Source organism: Siniperca chuatsi, linkage group LG7, assembly GCF_020085105.1.
Source record: "Siniperca chuatsi isolate FFG_IHB_CAS linkage group LG7, ASM2008510v1, whole genome shotgun sequence".
NCBI classification, from domain to species: domain Eukaryota; kingdom Metazoa; phylum Chordata; class Actinopteri; order Centrarchiformes; family Sinipercidae; genus Siniperca; species Siniperca chuatsi.
This window is the reverse complement of record NC_058048.1, coordinates 11,210,619-11,233,450: the sequence shown is the minus strand read 5'-3', so window position 1 is coordinate 11,233,450 and position 22,832 is coordinate 11,210,619. Positions and strand designations below refer to the sequence as shown.

At 40.5% G+C, this 22,832-nt stretch overlaps 2 protein-coding genes across 5 annotated transcripts; one reads left to right on the top strand and one right to left on the bottom strand.

Moving 5' to 3' along the window:
* The first annotated feature begins 2,927 nt into the window (after positions 1 to 2,927).
* slc33a1 (solute carrier family 33 member 1) lies at positions 2,928 to 10,784 on the top strand. 3 transcript variants are annotated; one of them, XM_044202078.1, is made up of 10 exons: positions 2,976 to 3,219; positions 3,383 to 3,451; positions 4,133 to 4,587; positions 4,731 to 4,884; positions 4,993 to 5,188; positions 5,318 to 5,517; positions 5,650 to 5,834; positions 5,943 to 6,060; positions 7,724 to 7,939; positions 8,041 to 10,784. In XM_044202078.1, exons 3-10 carry the CDS (start codon positions 4,175 to 4,177, stop codon positions 8,206 to 8,208), a joined length of 1,650 nt encoding a protein of 549 aa, XP_044058013.1. In that variant the 5' UTR covers positions 2,976 to 3,219; positions 3,383 to 3,451; positions 4,133 to 4,174; the 3' UTR covers positions 8,209 to 10,784. The 3 variants fall into 3 exon arrangements, with proteins under 3 accessions (XP_044058014.1, XP_044058012.1, XP_044058013.1); XM_044202079.1 differs by lacking the exon at positions 3,383 to 3,451 and having other exon boundaries at positions 2,928 to 3,066; XM_044202077.1 differs by lacking the exon at positions 3,383 to 3,451 and having other exon boundaries at positions 2,973 to 3,219.
* A 71-nt stretch (positions 10,785 to 10,855) lies between these two features.
* Positions 10,856 to 22,426, bottom strand: rps6kb1b (ribosomal protein S6 kinase b, polypeptide 1b). 2 transcript variants are annotated; one of them, XM_044202080.1, is made up of 16 exons: positions 22,231 to 22,426; positions 20,615 to 20,658; positions 20,395 to 20,515; positions 18,756 to 18,824; positions 16,547 to 16,694; positions 16,251 to 16,308; positions 15,941 to 16,041; positions 15,644 to 15,734; positions 15,386 to 15,476; positions 15,152 to 15,259; positions 14,986 to 15,048; positions 14,608 to 14,685; positions 14,175 to 14,282; positions 13,682 to 13,794; positions 12,564 to 12,626; positions 10,856 to 12,295 (listed from the first exon to the last, which is right to left on the bottom strand). In XM_044202080.1, exons 1-16 carry the CDS (start codon positions 22,297 to 22,299, stop codon positions 12,040 to 12,042), a joined length of 1,581 nt encoding a protein of 526 aa, XP_044058015.1. In that variant the 5' UTR covers positions 22,300 to 22,426; the 3' UTR covers positions 10,856 to 12,039. The 2 variants fall into 2 exon arrangements, with proteins under 2 accessions (XP_044058015.1, XP_044058016.1); XM_044202081.1 differs by lacking the exon at positions 12,564 to 12,626 and having other exon boundaries at positions 22,231 to 22,424.
* Between the last annotated feature and the right edge of the window lie 406 nt (positions 22,427 to 22,832).

Sequence of the window (22,832 nt, the reverse complement as noted above, 5' to 3'; positions counted from 1 at the left end):
CAGATTAAAAAACCCAGATGGGAATGTCTGTTTTTGGCTTGGTGGTATTACCCTTTAATGCCAGCTCTCTCTTACAGTTGATGAAGAAAGTCCTGTTGATATACAATCTACACGCACAATGAATCTACAGAGCCTCATACCTCAGACTCTGTCAGGCAGAAGCAGCATGTAAGTGAGATGAACCCCCTGTTCTTTAACACATCCACTCTACCATATGTTCAAGGACTTTTCCTCCTACCATGTCTTTTTTTCAGACAGCATAAATTACCTTCTGGCTTACATGTTCATATGGGGCTTTTGTGTTTTCCTTTGACATATATATCTTTTGCAATGTCTTTATTTGGCTAATAATAATAATGTAGTTGCAGTTGCATATTTACTTTACATAAAGATTATTACATGCTCTCAGACACCTTTGACCTAGAATTCCCTGAAAAAGAGGACTATCACAGCAAAGACAAGTTTGTAGTTTTTAGTTATCGTTAATCTGTAAGTATTTTTCTGGGGGGGGGCTAAACTGAATAGACCCTTTTCAAAGCAGGCATTTGGACTAGTCACACACAGGTGTAACTAACTGCATTATTAATTGCTGCATATCATTGCAATAATTGTTGGAACAGAGCCATCATTAATGTTATTAGTTCCTCCTTTGCATGTCCTGCAATAACAAGTCAAAATGTCAGCTGTGACTAATGTCTATGATTCTCATTCATTTGGGAACAACAAAGAAACAACACTGCTCTGATGCTGGCAAGGCTATCATATTTTACAACATTTCAAAGAGGGTGTTTGACAGAAAAAGTCTGGGAGCCACTGAATCAAGATCATTCTGAGGAGTTGTTCACAGGTTAAGGGGGAAAAACACTCCTGTGATGGGATGTTAAAACATTTTAAGGCACACAACCAGAGGTTGAGAACCACTGGGGTAAAATAGTCAGATGTGATGATATCAGCGCCACCCTGTGGAAAACATAATGAATAATACTTTACAACACCATGGTCATGGAAAATACTCATTTCTGATTGTAGGTGTCCATTAAAACCAGCCAAACTATAACCATCGCTCTAAACCAGTGCACAAAGAATATTATAACCACAGCAACAGTACTTCCTCTTTAGTTAACTCTCACTGGTGAAACAGACTTAACCATGAGCATGGCTGGATTAATCCACAAGGGACTATAGGGCAAAACTGATCTGTGGGGCCCTGTTGACCCTCTTATTTTAGGAATTTGCACCATGTTTATTTTTACACAGAGCACAGATATTGTGCTTTTACTGGTGCATATTCACAAACAAATTTGCAACTAATCAGATTACCACAAACTTCAGATTACCATGAAATTTATATAGACCCTCATGGTTACAACTGCAGCTTCACAGTGCTCCTGATATCACATGCTGATCCACCCTAATATGCCTGTGTTGTCACATGCCATCTGTGGGGATAAGCAGCTTCACATGCACTCATAGCAACCACAAGGCAGAGCGTGCCGTTATTCATTACCTCTAATTCAAATGTGTGATGGGTGCATCATGACCCTTACCGAAACATCTTTTGATCAAGGAGAAGTTTTCAGTGCAGTTTCTGTTCAAGAATTGCAGGGTGGCCAAAGAGATTTTAGACCCATTACTTCCTTTTAAATTTAGATTTCACTGTATTTGTATTGTAATTTGGATCCTCAGAGCTACAAACTAACACCTGAAAGTCACAAGTCAACCTTTAGTGTCTCACTGCTCTGAATCAAGCTTTAATTGGGAATGATGTCCCGGACAATAATAACACATGCTGATTACCTAGTATTTATTCATAGAATAGTCAATTATCACCATGGATCAAGAACAAGCTGCCTTGACACCACATTCAGATTAATTACATTTACATATTATTAGACAAAACATACACATATTTCAAACAATGCCCGGGTTATATAGAAAAATATATAAACATCATTTTAACCAAAGGTCTTTTCCCAGTATTGATACGTTTACAGTTATTACAGTACAGTGTGTCATGTCCATCACATTTGACAGGGAAGTCAAATTGGTACAGTCATCTGCAATCTCAGATATCTGATCATTCTGTGACTTCTTTGTGTTAATTTGGACAACGTAAAAGTGCTCATGATGAAATAAAAGAATCCCCAAGGAATGATTACAGTGATAGACTTTAAATGATAATGAATGAATAAATCTTATATAGCACATTCCCTACTTACATGATATGGGCTTCACACTTCACAATGAATATATGCTGTCCAGTCCTATTATAAAGCACCATAGTATACTAGCCTAATTAATATGCAAAAGGCTAATTGTAGTATATTTCAGCCAGACTTGTTAACAAATCAAATTACCATTTGTCTGCCTGACTGTCTCTGATATTTGATGTTGATGATTTGCCCTGTGTTTTAAATGCTCTTTCTTAGTTTTACTTGTCATGTGAATGTAACATGTTATGTTACATTTACAAAGCATCTTTTGAGTTTCATGACACTGTTAATAAATGCTTTAATTACATAAATTATTATTGTTATGGCTGGTTAATTGGGCATTTTGTGGAACTGATGTAATTATTGATGTGATATTTCCAACCTCTGATGATGCAGCCTCTATTAATCATGCCCCAAAGGATAACTGTCAGTCAATGATGTATGTGTGCATGTTGCGCGTGCACAGGACCAATTCTTAATAGCCCACTGTTGTTGTGAGGGCATTTGAGTTGTGAGGACATTTTTGTCCAGTCTTGAAAGTGACTTGAAAGTACACTTTATTAAATTTATTTTCTTGTGATATTACATTGTTATCCCATTAGCAGTTTGTAGTTTAGATTTTAGAGTCCTTCTAACATTCATTACAAGATTACTGTAAGGTTTTCCCCCCGTATGACATACTGTGTATTTTCACTGAAGCGGAAACTACATTCAGTTCAGTTTTGACACGTCAGCTGTAGGTGCCGGACACATTTAGACGTTGCACGCGCCGCACTTCCTGGTTCTTCAGTGTTGATGTTCACCATTGACTGTGTATGGTGTTCACCGATGTAATCTGTTTTTAAGTCAAACGGTAGTAATTTTCCTGTGTTTCTTACTTTTATTAAGATGCCACGAATTTGCGATTGAATAAACATAGAATAAAATCGATTTCCCGTTGATTGGCTCTGTTAATTCAGCCGTTTAGTTCTGTTTTTTTGATTTGGCATGCTGTCATCATCACCAGGTATGCATGAATTCATCTACTGCTTGTGTGATTTCACTTTACTGTTTCAACTCATGCATGTGCTTTGTATGACTTTATATGTGCCCTAATTAATCTACTGGAAAACATACATAAATATTGTATCGTTTTGTTAATTTAAGTATATATCGTCCTTTATTTTTAGGCTAACGTAACACCTGGTAATTTTAAGTTGACAGCTGCTAACTTAAGTTAACACATGAAGTCAAAGTGGGTGAGTGTGGACACATTGCATTAGTTTATGACTTATTTCACACAGTAAGTTTGTCTTTTTTCCTTGTACTATACTATATGGTATGAATTACAAAGCTCTATGAATTCTGGGCCCTCATTTTTAATTTAACACTGGATTTTTTGTGGGGCACTGGAAGTGTCACCTTCACCTTTCACCCCATTAATGACTGATTGCCACAATTTCTGATTTTTTTTACAAACTAATTGCACAGGTGTCAGCCTGTCATGTGCTCTTTTTCCCCTGTCATGTGCAGTGCACATGTGATTGCATCATAATATCATCATTCTAGTCAGTCAGAAACTCACTTGGCCAGTTTGCAAACTGTTTCTACAACTGTTTGAGCAAGTGTAGTCAGTATATCACTGCTGTTGGCTGTTTGCAGCTGCATATTCAGAATTAGAAGACTTACTAGCATTACACAACCCTTACACAAACCTATCATTTCAATATTGTATTGCACTTTGATCCATTTGTGTATTGTATCTGTATTCTTGCTACAGCCTGTCTGTCCATAACTTACTGTATTGTTGCCATTATGGCTGTGCCTTCCAAACATTGGGATTCACATGATTGAAACTATTCATGGTGGCCTCAGAGACTTGCAGTTAATTAGCAGTCAGTTTAGCTGTTTCAATAGTTCTCTCTCATAATTTTTTGCAGATTTGTTGAGGGCACAGCAGGTTTGATGCCCGCTGCTCCACCATGGAGCACTCAGATTTGATCACACACAAGAACGGGCGGCAGAGGAAGGTGGTAGGTGCCGCCCTCCAACCTGAAAACATGAGGGACACGGACAGAGGAGAGACGAGCTCCTCTGAACCAGAAGTAGAAGAGGAAGCAGACGGTCTTATCAGAGGGTCGGACTCTGAGGACAGGAGGCACAGAGTCCGGCCTGGGATCCGTGGTGAGCTGGGGAATGTGCTGCTTCTTCTGTTCCTCTACGTGCTGCAAGGGATTCCTCTCGGACTGGCTGGTAGCATTCCTCTGATCTTGCAGAGTAAGAGCATCAGCTACAAAGACCAAGCCTTCTTCAGCTTTGTCTTCTGGCCATTTAGTCTCAAGCTTCTCTGGGCGCCACTGGTGGACGCTCTCTACTTCAGCAGGTTTGGTAGAAGGTAAGAAGGACTAGTGTATTCTGTTAATGTTGATGTTTTCATCTGTGTGGAATATTTTTGCTGCCCTTTTTTCTCTACACTGTGTTTTTTTTTTTAACCTGATAACGTCTATGACACCCCCCACCTCCCACCTGATTCTGCAGAAAGTCATGGCTGGTGCCCACACAGTACCTGCTGGGCCTCTTTATGCTCTACCTTTCTATGACGGTCAATTCACTGCTGCAGAGTGAGGGAGGACCGAAGGTGGTAACTCTTACTGCAGTCTTCTTTATGCTCGCCTTTCTGGCAGCCACACAGGTAGGCAATCATAAACACTGTGACACAAACACATATTCAGGAAGAGAAATACATTCAAGTAGATATTTTCTCTCTCATTCTTCAATCTGTATCTTCTCTGCCTCTAAGGACATAGCTGTGGATGGCTGGGCCCTCACTATGTTATCCAGAGAGAATGTGGGCTATGCTTCTACATGCAACTCTGTGGGTCAGACAGCTGGCTACTTCCTGGGGAATGTACTCTTTCTGGCTCTGGAGTCTGCAGACTTCTGCAACAAATACCTCAGAATAAAGCCCAAGGACACAGGCATTGTCACCTTGCCAGGTATTACCTATCCCTGACCTAATAGATTAACAAAAACAAAAAAAGTGTGATACTTAACAGCAGAACAGTAATTTGGGTGATCAGTTGAATAAGGTCTGTTTTTTAATGCTTTCTGTTCTCCTGCTGCAGACTTCTTGTTTTTTTGGGGAGTGGTGTTCCTGGTTTCAACAACATTGGTAGCCATCATTAAAAGGGAAAATGAGCATGGCAAAGGAAAGAGGAGAGTGCATGAGGAGACTCAGGGTGTCATGGAAACCTACAAGCTGCTGTTCTCTATCATCAAGATGCCCACAGTCTTCACCTTTTGTGTCCTGCTTCTCACTGCTAAAGTACTTGACCATTACTTGATAAACATTTGGTTTACTTTGGAAATATAACTTTGAAAGTGTTGCTTTTGCATGTTTGCTGCTTAACATGAATACCCGTTGTGAATGAAAGACGTCTCATGTGTCTTCTCTCAGATTGGCTTCTCTGCAGCAGATGCAGTGACAGGTTTGAAGCTGGTGGAGGCCGGAGTTCCCAAGGAGCAGCTGGCATTGTTGGCAGTGCCCATGGTGCCTCTGCAGATCCTACTACCTGTGATCATCAGTAAATACACAGCAGGGCCCAGACCTCTGGATGTCTTCTACAGGGCCTTCCCTTTTAGGTTATAACACATACACACACACACACACACACAGAGGCACATGAACCCATGCTTATACACATTCAGTAAACTGTAAGCTAACAGAGTGTTGTTGTTCTGTGGTTGCAGGTTGCTCATAGGACTGGAGTACGCTTTGCTGGTGTGGTGGACCCCCAGTGTAAAACAAGAAGGAGGGTTCCCTGTTTACTACTACGCCATAGTGCTGCTTAGCTACGCAGTGCATCAGGTTTGGTGTTTCTGTTACTCTCTTTAATATCTTTTCTGCTTCTAGCCCAGCCCTTATCATAGTTTTTCCAGGTGACAGAGCTCAGCAACGTACAGACAGTGCCAGACCGAGAAAGGGCTATTGACCCTCTGCACATTATATACAGTGTGTCCAAGTCTGCTCGTAGGATGAATAATCGCAACTGGCTGAAATGAGCTAAAATGACTATGATTGAGCACAATTTGTCATTTTTAGCCATGCTAGCAGCATGGCTGTCGGTCTGTTGGTTGATCGTTCTGTCCACCACTTTGGTCCTGACTGAAATATCTACTATCAACTATTAGATCGATTGCCATGAAATTTTATACAAACATACATGGTCCCCAGAGGATGAACCCTAATGACTTTGGTGAACCCCTGACTTTTCTTCTTGAGGTTGACATTTCGTGGTTTTGAGTTAAATGCCTCCAACAACTGTTGGATTGCCATGAAGTTTTCTACACACATCCATGTGCCGCTCAGGATAAATAATGAATATCACTCCCCAGTCACATCACATTGCCACTCTAATGAAATGTCACATAAATATCAACCATGTTATTTTAAAAACATGAGCCCGCGGTGGCACTCGGACTAAACTACACCAAAAAGGTACATTCATATTTTGTGTCAGCAAAAATAGTTTATATCTAGGCTTTTTGGACGACGCATAATTATTTTACTGTAACATATTGCACAATAACATCTATATTTAATGCAGCACTTCTGATCAAAAGTATACAGATTTAATAATAACATGCAGGCTTCTTGGACTTTTATTGCTCACACATGAGACTAAAAGTATTAATATCAGCGAGGTGTGGTGGCGCTTAGGCCAGTCTTGAAGTGCTGCTATACATTCTACAAGCCACCAGATGTCACTGTGTTTGCTGAGTTTGAAGCCCCCGAAGCTTCAAATCTTATTTGGCACAAATAAAAAGGAAGCCCCAAAGCTTCATAAGGCTTCATCCACCCATCACTACACTTTGGTGATCCCTTAACTTTTCATCTAGCACCATCATCATGTCAAAATTTTAATCTGCCCAATACTTTGGTTTATCACTAAATATCTGCAAAACTAATGACATTCCCATTAGCCTCAGCTGTACTTTGTGTTTAGTGCTAAATGTCAAACTAAGATGGTGAACATGGTATAAACATTATGCCTGCTTAACATCAGCATGTCTTTATTACTGTAGAGATTAAAAGCAAATCTATGTAATCTATTATTTATCAAACCATGTGTTGTAGGCACACTAGTCTTGTTACTGTCTCATTTTTGTGTATGTACAGGTACATAAAGGCCAACAAGTGTTAACATGGTTTCCTTTTTCTGTCAACCATGTCTCATTTCCTATCTTCTTTTTGTTTTGTTTATATTTTCGGCATATTTTGAGTGAGGGAGGTTACGTTTTCATCTCTGTTAATTTGTCTTTCATTAGGATATGTAGTTTCATTTGGAGATGTAGTTCTTTGGCTCAGGAATAATTGATTATATATGTTCTTTTTCTGGACCATGGATTTTTGCCATCAGGTCATTAGGATCAATACATTAGTTAAAAAAAAAAATTGATGTGATGAGAATGAAGTCTAAATGTCATGGTAAGCATGGTAAAACAAATGTTTCCCATGTTGCTACCCCAAGGTGGCGTTGTACAGTATGTACGTGGCCTGCATGGCCTTCCATGCCAAAGTGAGTGACCCCCTCATCGGCGGGACGTACATGACTCTGCTGAACACAGTCACTAACCTCGGTGGAAACTGGCCCTCCACTGTGGCTCTGTGGATGGTGGATCCCCTGACCTCTAAGGAGTGTCAGGGGGCCGTCGGGCAGAGCTGCGGCTCTCCAGAGGAGACAGGGGTAAGTAAGCAGGGGGAGATGGGGAGAGTGAGGGGAAAATATGCACGTCGGTGTTATGTGATAAATTAACAAATCTTTTGTGTCCGTGTCCCCATCTCCAGCTGTGCGTTAAAGAGGGCGGCGCTTGTGTGACAACATTGGACGGCTACTACGTGGAGTCAGTGGTGTGTGTCGTGATTGGTTTAGCTTGGTGGGTGTGGTTAGGGAAGAAAATGAGGCGGCTGCAGGAACAGAGCCCTGCTGCATGGAGGTGCAGAGCTAATCAGTGATGACACTCTATCATCAGTACCACAGACTCTTTTTTTTTTCCCCCCTGCAGCTCTGCATACTCTGCTCCAACAACGACTGAATGGTGGACATGCTCTTATTTCACTCTCATCCGTCTGGTTTAGTCCCTCTGGTCCTGCTCTAGCTGCTACGTTAAAAACACTCGCTCTCACACTTTCTCACCCCTGTCACCTTGAAGTACATAAAGCTCATGAAAGACACCATTGTCTCTCCGGTGGTAACAAGCCGTCTAATCGTCACTCATGCTAACTGTAACAGTGCCCTGAAAACTGAAACAACCAGTCAGACTAGCAAAGAACTTTTGTAGAAAAATCTAAATATTTTTTTTGTTTTGTTCTGAAACCATATTCTGCTGCTCAAAACAGCCTTACCAAACCAGAGCTGGGTCAAAGAGTATGTTCAAATCGTTTTCTGGGTTTGTTTTAACCTGCTTGGATAGCCAGATTGTAGAATTCTGTGCAGGTTTTGCCTTTTGCCCCAAATAACTTTGAGCTTTAGTAAACTCAGCATTTCAGACTCTGACTTGTTTACCTTCCTGACCAGTCACCGTTTAAACTCTATTAAAAGGATACTTAAGGGAAAAAGGCAAAGCATACAAATGCACTCCTCCAAACTGACTGTATGCACTTGTGTGGACACGATTTCCTACTTGTCTCCAACTATCTGAACTGTCCTGATGCTGTTTAACTCAATCCATCTGTTAATCCAAGTGAGTTAAACCCAGCGTGAAGAATATCTTTCACTTCTCAGATGTGAACCAATTTTTTTTTAATGATAATTTTAAAATATTTTGTTCCTCTGAAGTGATTTGTGATTTGTGCCTTGTTTAGTTTTTCAAAGTCTGTAGAACAACAATTCAAAGCCAACCTTGTTCGAGCTATAGTTAAATAATCAAGGCAGGGAATATTACAGTCATTTGAAGATGAAGTTGTTAAACTGATGAATACTCATTGTGGAACACTGTTTCCGGTAATATACTGTATAGTTTGGTAGATTACACAAAACATGACTGCTTTCATTACTTTAGTTATTTCTCTGTTTTTACATAATTATGAACACATTCCTTATGAAGATTTCAATTTGCACAGTGATTTATGCATAATATAGTATATCCATATATAACAAATATCATCAATGGTTAAATTAACAGAGATGTCTAAAATATTAAAAGTTTTTTGTTGGAGCAATCTTTAATTTTTTTTCAAACTTGCCTTAAATCTGATAATTTTTACCCATTATAGGACTAATTCAAATCTTTAATAGCAATATTAAAAAGTGCAGCTTTTAACTGTTGGAACATCTTGGTTATCAGTGGCACCTGGTTGGTAAGGTATTTTTAAGTTGCAAGAAGAAAAGTAATATTCAAATTATATACATGCATATTTCTTTTTTTTTTTGCATATTTCGCAGCATTTTCCAGTTTTATAGATGCATTATTATTGAGACACATCATATGTGAAAGGCCAATATACTGTATACTTTTAACAAACTATTACAGGAGTCCTAATTTATACACGTTTGCAGTGTAGATCAGAGATCCCTTGGCAGAGCCCATCTGAGTGGGACATTAACACCGGCCTGAAAAGTATGCAAGTGAAAACATACAGTGGATTTCTGGCCCCCAGAACAATTCAGATCCCAGACCAGCAGCCTTGGTGATAAACTTGATAAGCAAATGCTCCGTTTATGTTTTCATATTGTACGTAGAACTTAATGTTACAGTATTTTCTCTAAAGCCAGCATTGAAAATCCAACTGCTCTGTCCAACGTAAATGCTGAAGCACACAATCAGGGTTCATGTAAGGATACGAGAGGATAAGACTTTTTAACTCATTTTGCATAGTTAGATTTCTTGTGCCGACTTTGTGAACTGCACATAAAAGGTCAAGCGTTTTCAGATTACTGTGGTAGCAGCTGTTTTTTTTCTCTTTTGGCCACTGATTCCTGTGAAATGCACAGAAGTCCCTTATGCTGTCATTAAGCTCACACACTGAGTAGCCTCCTACACCTACTAGACTTCATACTACATGACTTTGCTGTGATGTTCATTGGGCCTTTCATGTTAATTTGTGCCAGCACGTCACTGTAATATCACAACACTTCATCCTGAGAGCCTTTTTGCAGCACTACTATGTTTTCTTTGACAGATTAGACTGTGTGACAGTTCATCTCAGCAACATATGCGCTAGTTTTTATAATATTTTAGATTGGGGTTTCAGATCAGTTACTTAAAAAACTGGCTTTTAGGTGGTGAACTATTATTTCAGCTACAGAAGATTCAATGTTTTAAATCTATCGTACAATGTTACCTCAACACTTGAATTGAATTATTAGTGATTTACTTTAATTTTTTTTTTACATCACACAATGATGAGTCCAAATCCCCAGTCATATAAAGGAAAAGGACAGGGTGACCGTGTAGTGAGAAATTTACATATGCTAGCAGCGGTGCTCTATAATGTTCTGATGATGAACGTAATGAACTTAGACATTCATAAGATGCAATGTTGATGAGATTTAAAACAAATCTTATGTAATAAAAAAAGCACACTTCTGAGGTCTCTAGTTGTTTTTCCTGAAACTTTGAATACAGATGATTCTACACCAAAGACACGATGCACTGTTTTGTTTGTTTTTTTTACATTTTATTATAATTTTCCTTGCTTTTCAGGATTTCTAAAATTTCCCTCCTAAACAAGTGAACGCTGATGCAAGAGGCTGTAAGTGTTGTCCCAAGTTTTTGGAGCATTAAACCCCACAACTGCAGACAGTGTCCAGATCAACTGGTGCCACAGTCTCCAATATGAAGTCACTCCAGGGGTCAGGTGGGGTCTGACGTCCTGTCAGCGCCGAGGCCAACAGTCTCTTGGGCGGCCGGAGTGGGCTCACACAAAGCAGCACCGAGATCAGTTTGATGTTTTGGGTGGTGATGGGAAAGTGAGGCGCGTTGCATCAAGCTGAATTATGCCTGGTGATGTGTCGACTAATCCAGTGATACATCCCGCAGTGCAGTAGGCCTGAAGAGCAGATAATTGAAGTATGGTTCCAACATCAAACAAGCCATCCACAACACCAATGCTGAAATTTAAAAGTCAACATGTTTTATTTCTTGTTTAATTTAGGCTCTCTGATTCATCGTTGATTTATAGCACAGTTAATGCATCCATTTTGTAAAACATCGTAAGACATAAAGCTATATTTATCAATACCAGAACCTCTGCTTGTCCGCCGCTCACAATGATGATTTCTTTGATCTTTTTCAATAATAAACCTAATTCATATCATTTCATTCAGAGCCAGGAAGCATTTTTATCTAAGAAGAACTGTCAAAATCTCCCAATGGAAGTAATTTCCTCGCTGGCATTCATTCAAATAGCACAAAGCAGAACTTTGGACGTCATCTTGTACGGAGACTGACTGCATTTGAGAGTAAATCGCTTGCATACTGTGTGATACATTATCGCCTTTGATTTCCTGGTTGCACAAAGGCTATAGCTCCTCAAAAGATTTCCGGTCCTACTAGTCCAGTTCAGAAAGAGAGGTTCAGAAGACAAAGGTCATGAGACCTGAGGTGTCGGAGGAGGAGTGGTGAGACGGCGATGTCGTTGGCAGCACTGAACTGCAGCACGCTGGAGTCCCAGACCCACGCACAAACTCCAGGTTGTGACAGTATATGTAGTGTGCGGATGTGCAATTTTGGATTTTAATTGTCTCTAGCATCCATATCTTTTTGCTTTGTTTCTTAAAAAATATCAACAAAGAAAAAAAAAAAAAGAGTCAAGAAATAAACTCTCCTAAGGAGGCGCGGTGGGTCATAGGTTCATACGTAGATGCTCGGGCCGTTTGGCCACAACGGGATAGGCTTGCTGCTTCATGTGAGCCAGGTTGACCCCGGCAGGCTGACGGATGGGAAGAGGGGCCGAAGCCTCGGAGCTTGTTGTGACGTCCATCTGCTCTGGGGTGGACAGCTCCATGGCCTGGTCCTGAGGTGAATGGAGGACACTTGGTCCTCCGCCGGGGAGGAGGGGGCTCCGGGCCCAGCAGTCCCCCCCTGAGAATTTAACTGGGCTGAAAAGAGAGGAACAGAGGAGGCATTTGTAACATCACAGAAGATTTGTTTTCATGTGGTTTTTTTTTTTGGCTATATTACTGACTATTTCAACAGTCTTCAAGAACCAAAGTCAGCCATGGTGACCGGAACTGACATGTGAAATTTTAGGAGATTTTCAGGATGTGGATTTGAGACCGACAACTCCCCGTGCAGTGCTCGTAAATCCGGACACAACATGCAGGAGAACATGCGCATCTGGCTGTGGGCCAGGCGTCAAACTGTTACCCCTGCCTCTGTTCTTCTCCTCTGGCTCTGTGGACTTGGTCAGTGGCATTTAGCATGGATTTTCTATGAGAAATAAATATTAAGAAAGAATCTTCCATTAAATCACTTCAAATGAGGCGTCTTATTGTTCTGTTGTTACTGATCTCAGGGAATCCAATCCAGGCCCAGATTCTACTATAAGTTTTAACACACCTGCCGATTTTAATATAAGGACTGGTCTTGGCTTTATCCATTTGAATGTACGCAGTTTGATCGCTAAAATGGATACGATTCGTATCTGGGCCCACTCAACTGATGTAATCGTTTTATCTGAAACTTGGCTGAGCAAAACTGTTCTGAATAAGGATATCAGCATTCATGGTTATAATGTATATAGAACTGACCGACCCAAAAGGGGCGGGGGTGTCGCAATCTATATAAAAAATAAGTTTCACGTGAATATGCTTCTCTCTGCATCATTGAGGCAATTTGAGTTTTGAGTTTTTAGTTTTTGATCTTGAGGTCTCTAACACACATATTACTGTTGTTGTCCTTCGGCTGTCAGAGGTGCTCTACCCTCCTTAATGCAGCTGCTATCAGAATAAAATTTTAACGAAATTGTTGTTATTGGAGATCTAAACTGGAACTGGCTACAACCAGTATCTGATGATTTTAAAACCTATTGTGACTCGCTAAATCTCTTTCAGATTGTTGATAGTCTCATCAGGCCTAATCTGAAATGTCCTAAAAAAGCATTTCTAATTGATCTAATCTTAACCAATGTACCTCATAAATACACAGCTGCTTCTGTATTAGCAAATGGCCAGGACACTGTTGAAAAAGAGATTTTTAATCTCAATGAGTCTTTTATTCCTGGTTAAATAAAGATTAAATAAAAATAAAAAAGATGCCATAAGTGGTTGTTGTTAAGGGTGTAGTTGCTACTATGTAAACAAGCAACCCCTCTATGTAACAGATGAAGGCAGCGAATACGTAATTATCACAGCCAGTTTTCTCAATGTCAGGAATTAGACCAAGGCCCACTGTGGGAATATGGGGTTTAGCAGTAAAGGACGTCAACCAGTACGTCATTTCACACGTTTGTCTCTAAAGTGCCTGCTGCAGACACACCGACATACCTGAGAGGTGTTCTTGGGCTGCCCACGATCCGTCGAGGTGAGCGGATTTTTGGCTCAAATGAGAACTTCTCTTTGATGTTTTCCAGGACTGACGGAGCGACGTATGTGAAACCCTACAAGACAAAGGCATCAGAGACAAACACAGGTACGGTTGGTGCTGGTTCGCCTTTGAGGGACAGAGCTAGCGCGAGGAAGAAGTGATCGATTACGGAGTCAGAAGCAGCAGTGTGATCCAGATCTAACTGGCCACAGAGCTCCATCTGACTGGTTTGGTACTGAAAAGCAGATGGTAATAATGGGAAATGCAACATTTCAGTACAAGCTTATCAATCATTCATTTGCAAGAAAAAAGGTCCTGTGATTTCTCACCGTGTTCCTGAAAACATGAACTTTTTGGGACGTTTTCTTTTGTGATCAAGCGACACTGCCTATTTAAAATATCAACGAGTTGTCAAAATTAATAAAAACAAACTAAAGATGGGGAAATTGTTACCAGGAAGGCTTGATTGGCACTCTCACTGAGGGTTGAGTCATCCGGGCTGTCGACTGGTGTCTGACTGGTGAACTTCGAGTCAAACTGACTCACGTCTTCAGCTGATTGCTGCAAGGACAGAAGAGAAGGCAAACGCAGGTGAGGCGGGGCAGCAACATGAGTATATGTGTCAACTAACAACATGCAGGTCTGAAACAAGAGAAGACCTGGGTTCAGTTACTGAAACTTATTCAGTTGGTTTAATCTAGGCAGGCAACTAGAATCAAACCCTATCTGGGGCTCACAAAAAAAAGATTATTCAATTCAATTATGCATTATTTGAGTTGACAGAGATCTAATTTCAATATTTAACATCCTCAAATTTCCCACCTAAAACTACAAGTAGTCGTATCTAATTCAGAATTTCCTTGTGGTCTGCTCCTCTGTTACTCACCAGGAAAGGTTTGAAGGGAGGCTCTACTTTCCGAGCCAACAAATCCTCCCAGTTGATGTGTCGAAAGAAGGGATGAGCCTATGGGGTAACAAATACAAACAGAGTGCTACTGTATGAACAGCTGGTTGCAGCAAAAAAAACAAACAAGCATTACACCCACTTACTTAGCAAACTGCCATTCATAATGTTAAAACGTTGTCTTTTCCCCTCTGGTTATTTTAGCTGCACTGAATATCAGGTAATAACATTTGACTGTATTGCAAGTCATACTCTGTAGGGCATTGTAATTTTGGCATATGATATAAAAGCAGTATATTGGTGCTTAGTGCTCAGTGGTAGAGTTGGCGTGTTGTGTTGTGTCGTCCAGCATGTTCTCACCTGCACCTCTGTGGCATCTCCTGCTCCCGCTCCCAGCCGTGACGAGGCGTTTCTCTTCAGCAACTGTGCACCCAGCAGACAAATGTAAGGAGAATACTTACACAATAACCCCACATTTATTTTGGATAAACACAAGCAGTGTAAGCTTTAAACAAACAGATGATACCCGTTTGAGGAGATCTCTAGCTTCTTGTGTGAGGTAGGGCGGGAGGCTGAGCTTACACTTCAGGATTTTGTCAATGGTCTTTTTTCGGTTTTCACCAGTGAACGGTGGCTACAGCGGGAAGAGAGAGGAAGGGGTTACTCGAACGTTCCAAATCATGATTCATATTTTATAACAGCGCATAATAATAAGAGTGAAGTAGAAAGCTTTTTTATATGTTGTAAATGTTTAACTGACCGCTCCTGTGAGCATGTCGTACATCAGAGCGCCCAAACTCCACCAGTCCACGGCTCTGTTGTGTCCGCTTCTCATCAAGATCTCGGGGGCCCTGCAACAAAGTGAGTGCACATTTCTTACTAATGAACTAATGTTAACCAGTCAACAGTTAGCGTGAAAGAAGAAAGAGAAGCATATTTGTATGTAAGTGTTTCAGAGACATAGTACTGGTGTGATTGAAGGAGGAAGGGCTATATAAATAAAACTGACTTGACTTACATGTATTCGATGGTACCACAGAAAGTGTGGGTGACTGTGCCGTCGTGAATTGACTCTTTACACAGCCCAAAGTCTGTCAACTTTACATGGCCTGGAAGGAAAACAACACAAATTCTCACACCTCTTTGTGGCGGATATACTGTACAAAAACATCTGCATTAAATCATGACATTTGTGCATATGGATGGTTATGATTTAAGGTTAAATACAGAGACCTGTTTTTTTTTTTGGACAAATCATGCAGGAAATGTTTGAATTAATTTCTTCCCATGCACACATGTATACAAACACACACACCTTGGCTGTTGAGCATGATGTTCTCAGGCTTTAGGTCTCTGTAGATGATGCCCTTCTGGTGCAGGTGGCCCAGAGCCATGGAGATCTCTGCTAGGTAGAAACTACACAGAGGAACAAAGAAAATATTTAAATACAATCACCTTCATGCTAAGAAATAGCACTTTATTTCTAAATAAGGATCCACAAGTCTGATACCGATATGACAATTTTAACAGACACCTGCCAGCCAATCACAAACGAGTATTTTCCATGGTGATACTGCCAAGATGACTGCGCATCCCTGTTTGATATGAAGATGAACACCGCTCACCAGGCTGTGTCTTCCATGAAGATGCCCTCCCTCTCCAGCTGCATGAAAAGTTCCCCTCCTGCACAGGTGAACACGTTTATGCCGTTAACATGGGTGACACACATGCAGCACACACACATACATACATTCCTACCACCCCCAAAGGTTAGGCTGTGTAGCTGACCCTCACTACTGACCTCCCTGGAGGAGACAAGCAGAAAGAAGAGGTGCGTATCTAGTCATCATGTTGATGAAAGGTGAGATGCGCGTATTTGGGACCTACTACGTATGTGTATGTGCGCATTTCTTGTACTGACCACTCAGGTACTCCAGGATGAGATACAGCTTTCCTCCAGTCTGGAAGGCGTAGATAAGATCAACTATGAAGGGATGCTTCACTTCCTCCAGGATGTTCCTCTCTGCCTTGGTATGGGCCGTGTCCTTGGCGTTGCGTACAATCATAGCCTGGTGCCCCCCCACCCCGAAGAAGCATAGCAACATTAGTCAAGAGTGGTGAAACACTGGGCATGTTTTGACCAACGCAGATGTGAAATGCTCCAAACAACATTTCCTGTCAACAGGCTGTTTGTCACTGCCTTACGAGCTGCTTGCCTGTTTGTCCTGCATGACTAATAGAGACGTATTCCACTATACAACATTTGAGAGCTGGACTGGGCAATTTAGGCAACTATGTCATGGAGATAGAGGAGTGACAATTCTTAATTATTGCTAAACTAGTTTAATGAATAAATAAAGTTTAACAAGGCAGCTCAAGCTACTTCTACATTTTTATTAGAAGTTATGCTCTGACAGTGACAGTCCTTAATTATTACTCACTCAAAGACATGTAAAGCTTTAAAGCTTTGAAACCATGTTTTTAAAATATATACACATGTGGATTACAATTCTATAGAGTATAATGGTGTCAACAGACTGAGCACTATTGTGGTTATATATGTACAGTGCCCTCTGTTCCTCTCCTCTCTACTGCTCCTGGTTCTGTTTTCTAACCACGTCTGTCAGAGAGCTAACGAGCTGCCTGTCATCAACAATGTTGTCTCAGCTTTGAGTGTTAGAACTACGACAACAGATGGAGCCCAAACAGGCAGACTGCGGCTGTGACAAGACCTTTGATTTCAAGAGTGCAGTAGAAGTCTTTACATTTCTTGATCACTTATTGTTATTATGAATGAGGCATTGTATTCAGCCCCTTCTCACTCGCAAACTGGGATTTTGTTCACTTTTCTGGACGACCAAAAACTGTCAAAAGTAAACTGATTGTCATCCACTACTGCAAAGCCTGTAACTGCTCTAGTATGCTATTGGCCATTACTTCTGTTGTATAATCTGAGCCTGTTTATCAAGCTTCTCAGAATCACTGCAGTTCAACCTCAGAGTAGTTATTTATGAGCCTTCCCACACACGCACACACATCATCAAAGTTCTCATTTAAGAGTAAATGACGTGACTGGTTTATGACACACATAATAATTAAAGATGACTTCTTGTTGTTTTTCTGAAGCAGGAAAAACTAAATTAATTACAGAATACAGTATTATGTCACTTGTATTACAAGATAGTTGCGTGCACAGAAAGACTAAGAATATATCTGACCTAAACGTGTAAATTACACACAATTTACACGTTAGTGAATAATTACATTTTGAGGTAGTATAATGCCAAACATAGCCGTTAAATCCTACATCATTGCTGTTGTCGTTATAGTTGTTCTTAATTAAGTGTGAACTGCAATAACATTTAACCTTGCAGTGGGCCCATTTTTGGACAAAATCTAAATATGAAGAAGTTTTAGTCCTATTCGATCTTTACATTTAAATGTTCTACGTTCTGTATTTGTACAGCTTCTGGAACGTATACTGCATATTTGTCTTATCACTAACCACCTGCTGGAACTCCAAACAGGTTAGGACAGTTCTGCAGCTCTCTGGAAAAGACATGAATAATTTCCTCTTTTGAGATAGTTGATAAAGTGCTCCTAAGCCTAAATGCTGGGCAGCATATGTGTGACTCGGAGAATTTTAAGCAAGTCAGCAGTGATTTCGTACTCTGAGATGCTTCATAAATACGGGCCCTGGGCCTACAGGCATTTATCAAAGCCGTGCTGCACATACAGTAAACGCTTACCACTTTGAAGCTTAATGATTGAAATGACTGGTTGAAATCTGGCAGGTCTTCAACGAGTCACTGGGGTCTTTTTAGCCAATCAAGCAGAAGCAGTGTGAATATCAAGCGGAATCTAATGGGCTGAGGCAGAGAGTTTTAAGTGCCAAGGCTGCAGCAGTGCAACGCAGATGGCAATCTACCAACTAGCAGTGAAATCTTACCCCACCACTGGCTTCAAGGACGGCCATTATTGCAGACAGAAGCATCATAATGTTTATTTGTAATAACAAGCACGCAATTATGTTCATAGGATACAAACTGAGAGCAGCTGTACATCACTCTAATTGAAGTGATTTAAACAGGATTGTGTTTCGGCATTGATGAGGGCAAAAAATTAAGTACCTTTTTTAAAACTTTCATGGCAAATATTTTGCCCAATGCAGCTCCAACAACTTTTCGAACTTGAAAAACCTGCACAGAAGGGAAAATGGTATTTAAAACACTCAAATCAACAGTTGAAAGAATTACAAGTCAAAATAACTCAGTACTTCACATTGTAAAAGGAAATATTCCAAAGTGTGTATTTGTAGGTATGGAAGCGTATACGGGACTATATTCAAATGATAATTCAAATTTGAAAATGAAATACAAACAATGTAATCTGATGTCCATTTATGCAAGCAATGTTTAAATCAAAATGAAATTTTCTAACAATTTGAAAATGAAAACTGCATTTGACATTTCATTTTCAAAGACTTTACCTGCTGTACAGTGGACAAAATTCAAATGCAATAAGTCGTCAGAGTCCTGGTCGGAGCCGCTGTAAATCACCTCGGTACTGTATTCCATGTCGGCCCTGAAAATCTCCTCCTCTCAGCCGTCCGAAGCTCCTGCGCTAACGGTGTAAACAACATCACTCAGCCGGTGCTCTGCGCTCCCAGTCGGGGCAGAGTCAGCTAATGGGACCGCTAACTAGTTAAGCAGCAGTTAGAGGTTACTTTAGCAACAAGTAAGGCTAGCTGTCCATTAGGAAACTCCGTAAATCACCGAGAGCTGAGGCGGAGCAGCCGGGGGACATCAGAGGGAAAACCAGAAAATATTTTCTCCATAAAATATGATCTCTGTGATGCTGCCAATGGAGCTGCTGTGATGCAAGAAACATTTCAGACTCGATCTGACAATAAAGTATCATCATCATCCAGTTTCACCAAAATCAGTGAATAAAGTTATAAAAGTTGTGTGTTTTTGTACAGTAATCTGTGAGGCTTGGTCCCCAGAAACACTGCAGCGCCTATCGTTTTTCAAACCCAATTCTTGTCTCATTTGTGGCCTGATAAACAGTAAATTCATCAAATTCAGTGCACCATATCGCTAGTTTCACCAAAATCAGTGAATACAGTTATATGGTTGTGTTTTTGTACAGTAATGCAGTAGTCAGTGAGGCCCGGCCGCCTTCTCGCCTTTCTGCCACACGTGGACTACACACATGAACAAAGCAGCAGATGTTCAAAGAAGTGACATCCTAACTGAAGACCCGCCGTGATGAGAGCGCTGACAGTTTTCATTTCCATTTCGAGTAAATGCAAAGACTGGGGGCGCTGTTTTGCTTATTGCATTTGAATATTGTCCAAAGTACAGCAGGTTAAGTCTTTGAACGTGACATGTCAAATGCGGTTTTCATTTTCAAATTGTTAGAAAATTTCATTTTGAACAACATTTGAACATTGTCCACTGCACAGCGGGTTACAACTTTGAAAATTAAATGTCCAACAGCTTTTCCATTTTCATTTTAATATAGTCATAGAACGCCCATACAAGTATGTGAAAATGGAAATTGGATTACTGCATTTAAATTTTTTACTCAATTAACACGTACATATGAGCAAAATGATAATGCTGCTGTGGAATTAAATTTTCATTTTCAAGTTTACATTATCATTTGAATATAGTCCCGTATATGCTTCCATATGTAGGAGTATGTGCATGTTAAGTGTACTTTCTCGTTTCTCAAGACTTGCTGCTTCCTGGGTACAACAAGTACCTTTCCATAACCACCTTTCCCCAGGACCCGCAGCAGCTCAAAGCACTCCGGTCTAATGTTCTCCGTCCCCTGATTGACGTTGTCCTCTGATATCTCAATCTTCTCACAGTCGTCCATGTTGCTGCAGAGACACATTGAATGCATTGTGCTCACACTTTCATTTATTCAATCGCAAAATCATACATGAACACAAGCACAGGTGGACATATTGAATACTTACAACTCAAATCCGCTGCACTGGTCCATGATATCATTGATTTGAGCCTGAAAGGAAAAGTAAAAACACGACATAATCACAAGTTGTTAAGCGTTTTTGTTCTGATGAGGAACTGGAGGGACTGTATTAGAGAAAAGGTGCTGCTGAACATCGCTGCTGAACATCCACACCAGCGTCAGAAATTAGTTTGATTTAGCAACTTCTTTTTGTCACTCTTTCCTCAATTTTTTTTTTAAATTTTGATTCAATAAGTCTGTAGGACATTCTGTAATTCCTTTTCTTTCTTGAGTTTAAACACTGAACTACAATGATAGTAAAGCATTTATAATATTTGACATCCTGTACAAATAAATTGCTATAAAACAGGTTAACGACTGCAAATAAATATAGCATCAAGCTTATTCAAATCTCATAAATAAATTTTCTTTAGATGATATCATATAACTACTGAAATAGCTATAACTGCATTACAGTCAATCGACAGAAGATTAATTGGCGACTATTTTAAAAATCCATTAATGATTTGAGTCATTTTTCAAGCAAAAAAGCCAAATATTGTGCTGCTTTTCTCTGTTTTGATGTCATAGTAAACTGAATATTTCTGGGTTTTGGACTGTCTAACAAAACAAGACATCACCTTGGATCCAGGAAAATGTGAAGGGCATTTTTCATTTTCATTTCATAAGCCAAACTAATTGATAAACGGAGAAAATAATTGTCAGATTAATCGATAATGAAAATAACTGTTAATTGGAGCCCAACTTACATTATATCCTACGGTACAATAAGTTTAGCCAAACTATCCGGCTGTTTACGAAAGTGTTTGGCTTCACATTCACACAGGAGCTGTGCTACTAACAAACAACTGCTGCTGTGGTGTAAGAGTCGCCCAATCCATGCAACATGAACATCAACATGATGCAAGATATTTAGCATAAATTGTTTATCTTGATGAAAAATATGTACATGTGTGCGCGCAGATAATTACTGTACACTGAACTGTATGTATCACCTATTCGGTCACTGTACCACTCCTATAATAGCAGCTGATGATGCCCAGAGTTTGACACGCGCATAAAGCTGTGTTTACACATCAGTTAAAGAAGTGTTATTTTATGGTAAATGCAGTGTAAATCTGCAGTAGTGTTGTGCGGCTGCATTTGAGACTCGGTGTGAACAGAAACACACAGGCAGCAGCTTTAGACTCCATACAGTCTCACTCTGTAACAGTCTTGCCAAAATAAACTGTTGCACACCGAGCCACATTTATCACTGCAGCGGCTTTGGCCAAGTAAGACTCTGCTTGCACAACCCCAACATGACAGCGCTGGTGTTTAAGCGTAACACCGTTAACAACGCATGCATTTCATCACTAGCTATCGCTGCTAGTAAAATAAAGACGGAACAAGTGACAGCTCTGTCATGATCGCTCTCAGGCTAACGGCGGCGAGCTAGCATTAGCCTCGGCTAACCCTGTTTGAAAAGGCCCGAGAGCTCCGGCTGCAGGAGAAGGCCCGCGGTGGCTGGCAGGCTACCAGGCTAACAGCTAGCTACTCTGCATGAGGAGTTTCTGCTGTGACAACTCTCGCAGTTACGTTCAACATCTTCCATCAAAGTACCTCCTCAATCTCATCGTCGGAGACATTTTCCTCCGGTTGGTCCAAATCAATGTCAAACACTCCAGCCATGGCAACGCTTCGCTCGGATCGCTCTGTCACAGACCGCAAGAATAGCAAGCGTCCCCCACCTCATGGACAAGCACACACCGCCGCCATAACCGGCTACTACACGGAGCATGCGCACTGCAACACTCCACAAAGGGGCGGTGACCTGAGCGATTTGGTTTTATTTTGTGATAAAACAACAGCGCACACTATATTCACTACAAATAACATATTAAATAAACATCCTCCAATATATTATTCCAAATCCTGGCCCCTATCAAAAGACCTGTATCCAGAATAACTGCCTTACTCTGACTGAGCTACTCCGGTCTCTGGAAACACCTGTAAATACTCAGGGCAGGGCATGCATTCATGCCATATACTGTATAACACAGGTTTCTGCACATACTCTGCTACTACATATCGGAATGTGTTATGTTTGGATGGGTTCTGTTTTGTACTAAAACCATCGTAAAAATACAATTAAATCCACGTTGAGGAAAACAGCTGTTACGTTGTTGACGTTATGTTTTTGATGACATTGTAATCACAAACAT

Excerpts from the sequence above, each read along its gene's own strand:
- slc33a1 (XM_044202079.1), top strand. The coding sequence starts at position 4,175 with ATGGAGCACTCAGATTTGATCACACACAAGAACGGGCGGCAGAGGAAG. Across the intron at positions 4,885-4,992 it reads CCTTTCTGGCAGCCACACAG|GACATAGCTGTGGATGGCTG; the intron begins GTAGGCAATCAT and ends TCTGCCTCTAAG. Across the intron at positions 5,518-5,649 it reads TCCTGCTTCTCACTGCTAAA|ATTGGCTTCTCTGCAGCAGA; the intron begins GTACTTGACCAT and ends GTCTTCTCTCAG.
- rps6kb1b (XM_044202080.1), bottom strand. The coding sequence starts at position 22,299 with ATGGCTGGAGTGTTTGACATTGATTTGGACCAACCGGAGGAAAATGTC. Across the intron at positions 20,659-22,230 it reads CCGACGATGAGATTGAGGAG|GCTCAAATCAATGATATCAT; the intron begins GTACTTTGATGG and ends TTTTCCTTTCAG. Across the intron at positions 20,516-20,614 it reads CAGTGCAGCGGATTTGAGTT|CAACATGGACGACTGTGAGA; the intron begins GTAAGTATTCAA and ends GTGTCTCTGCAG.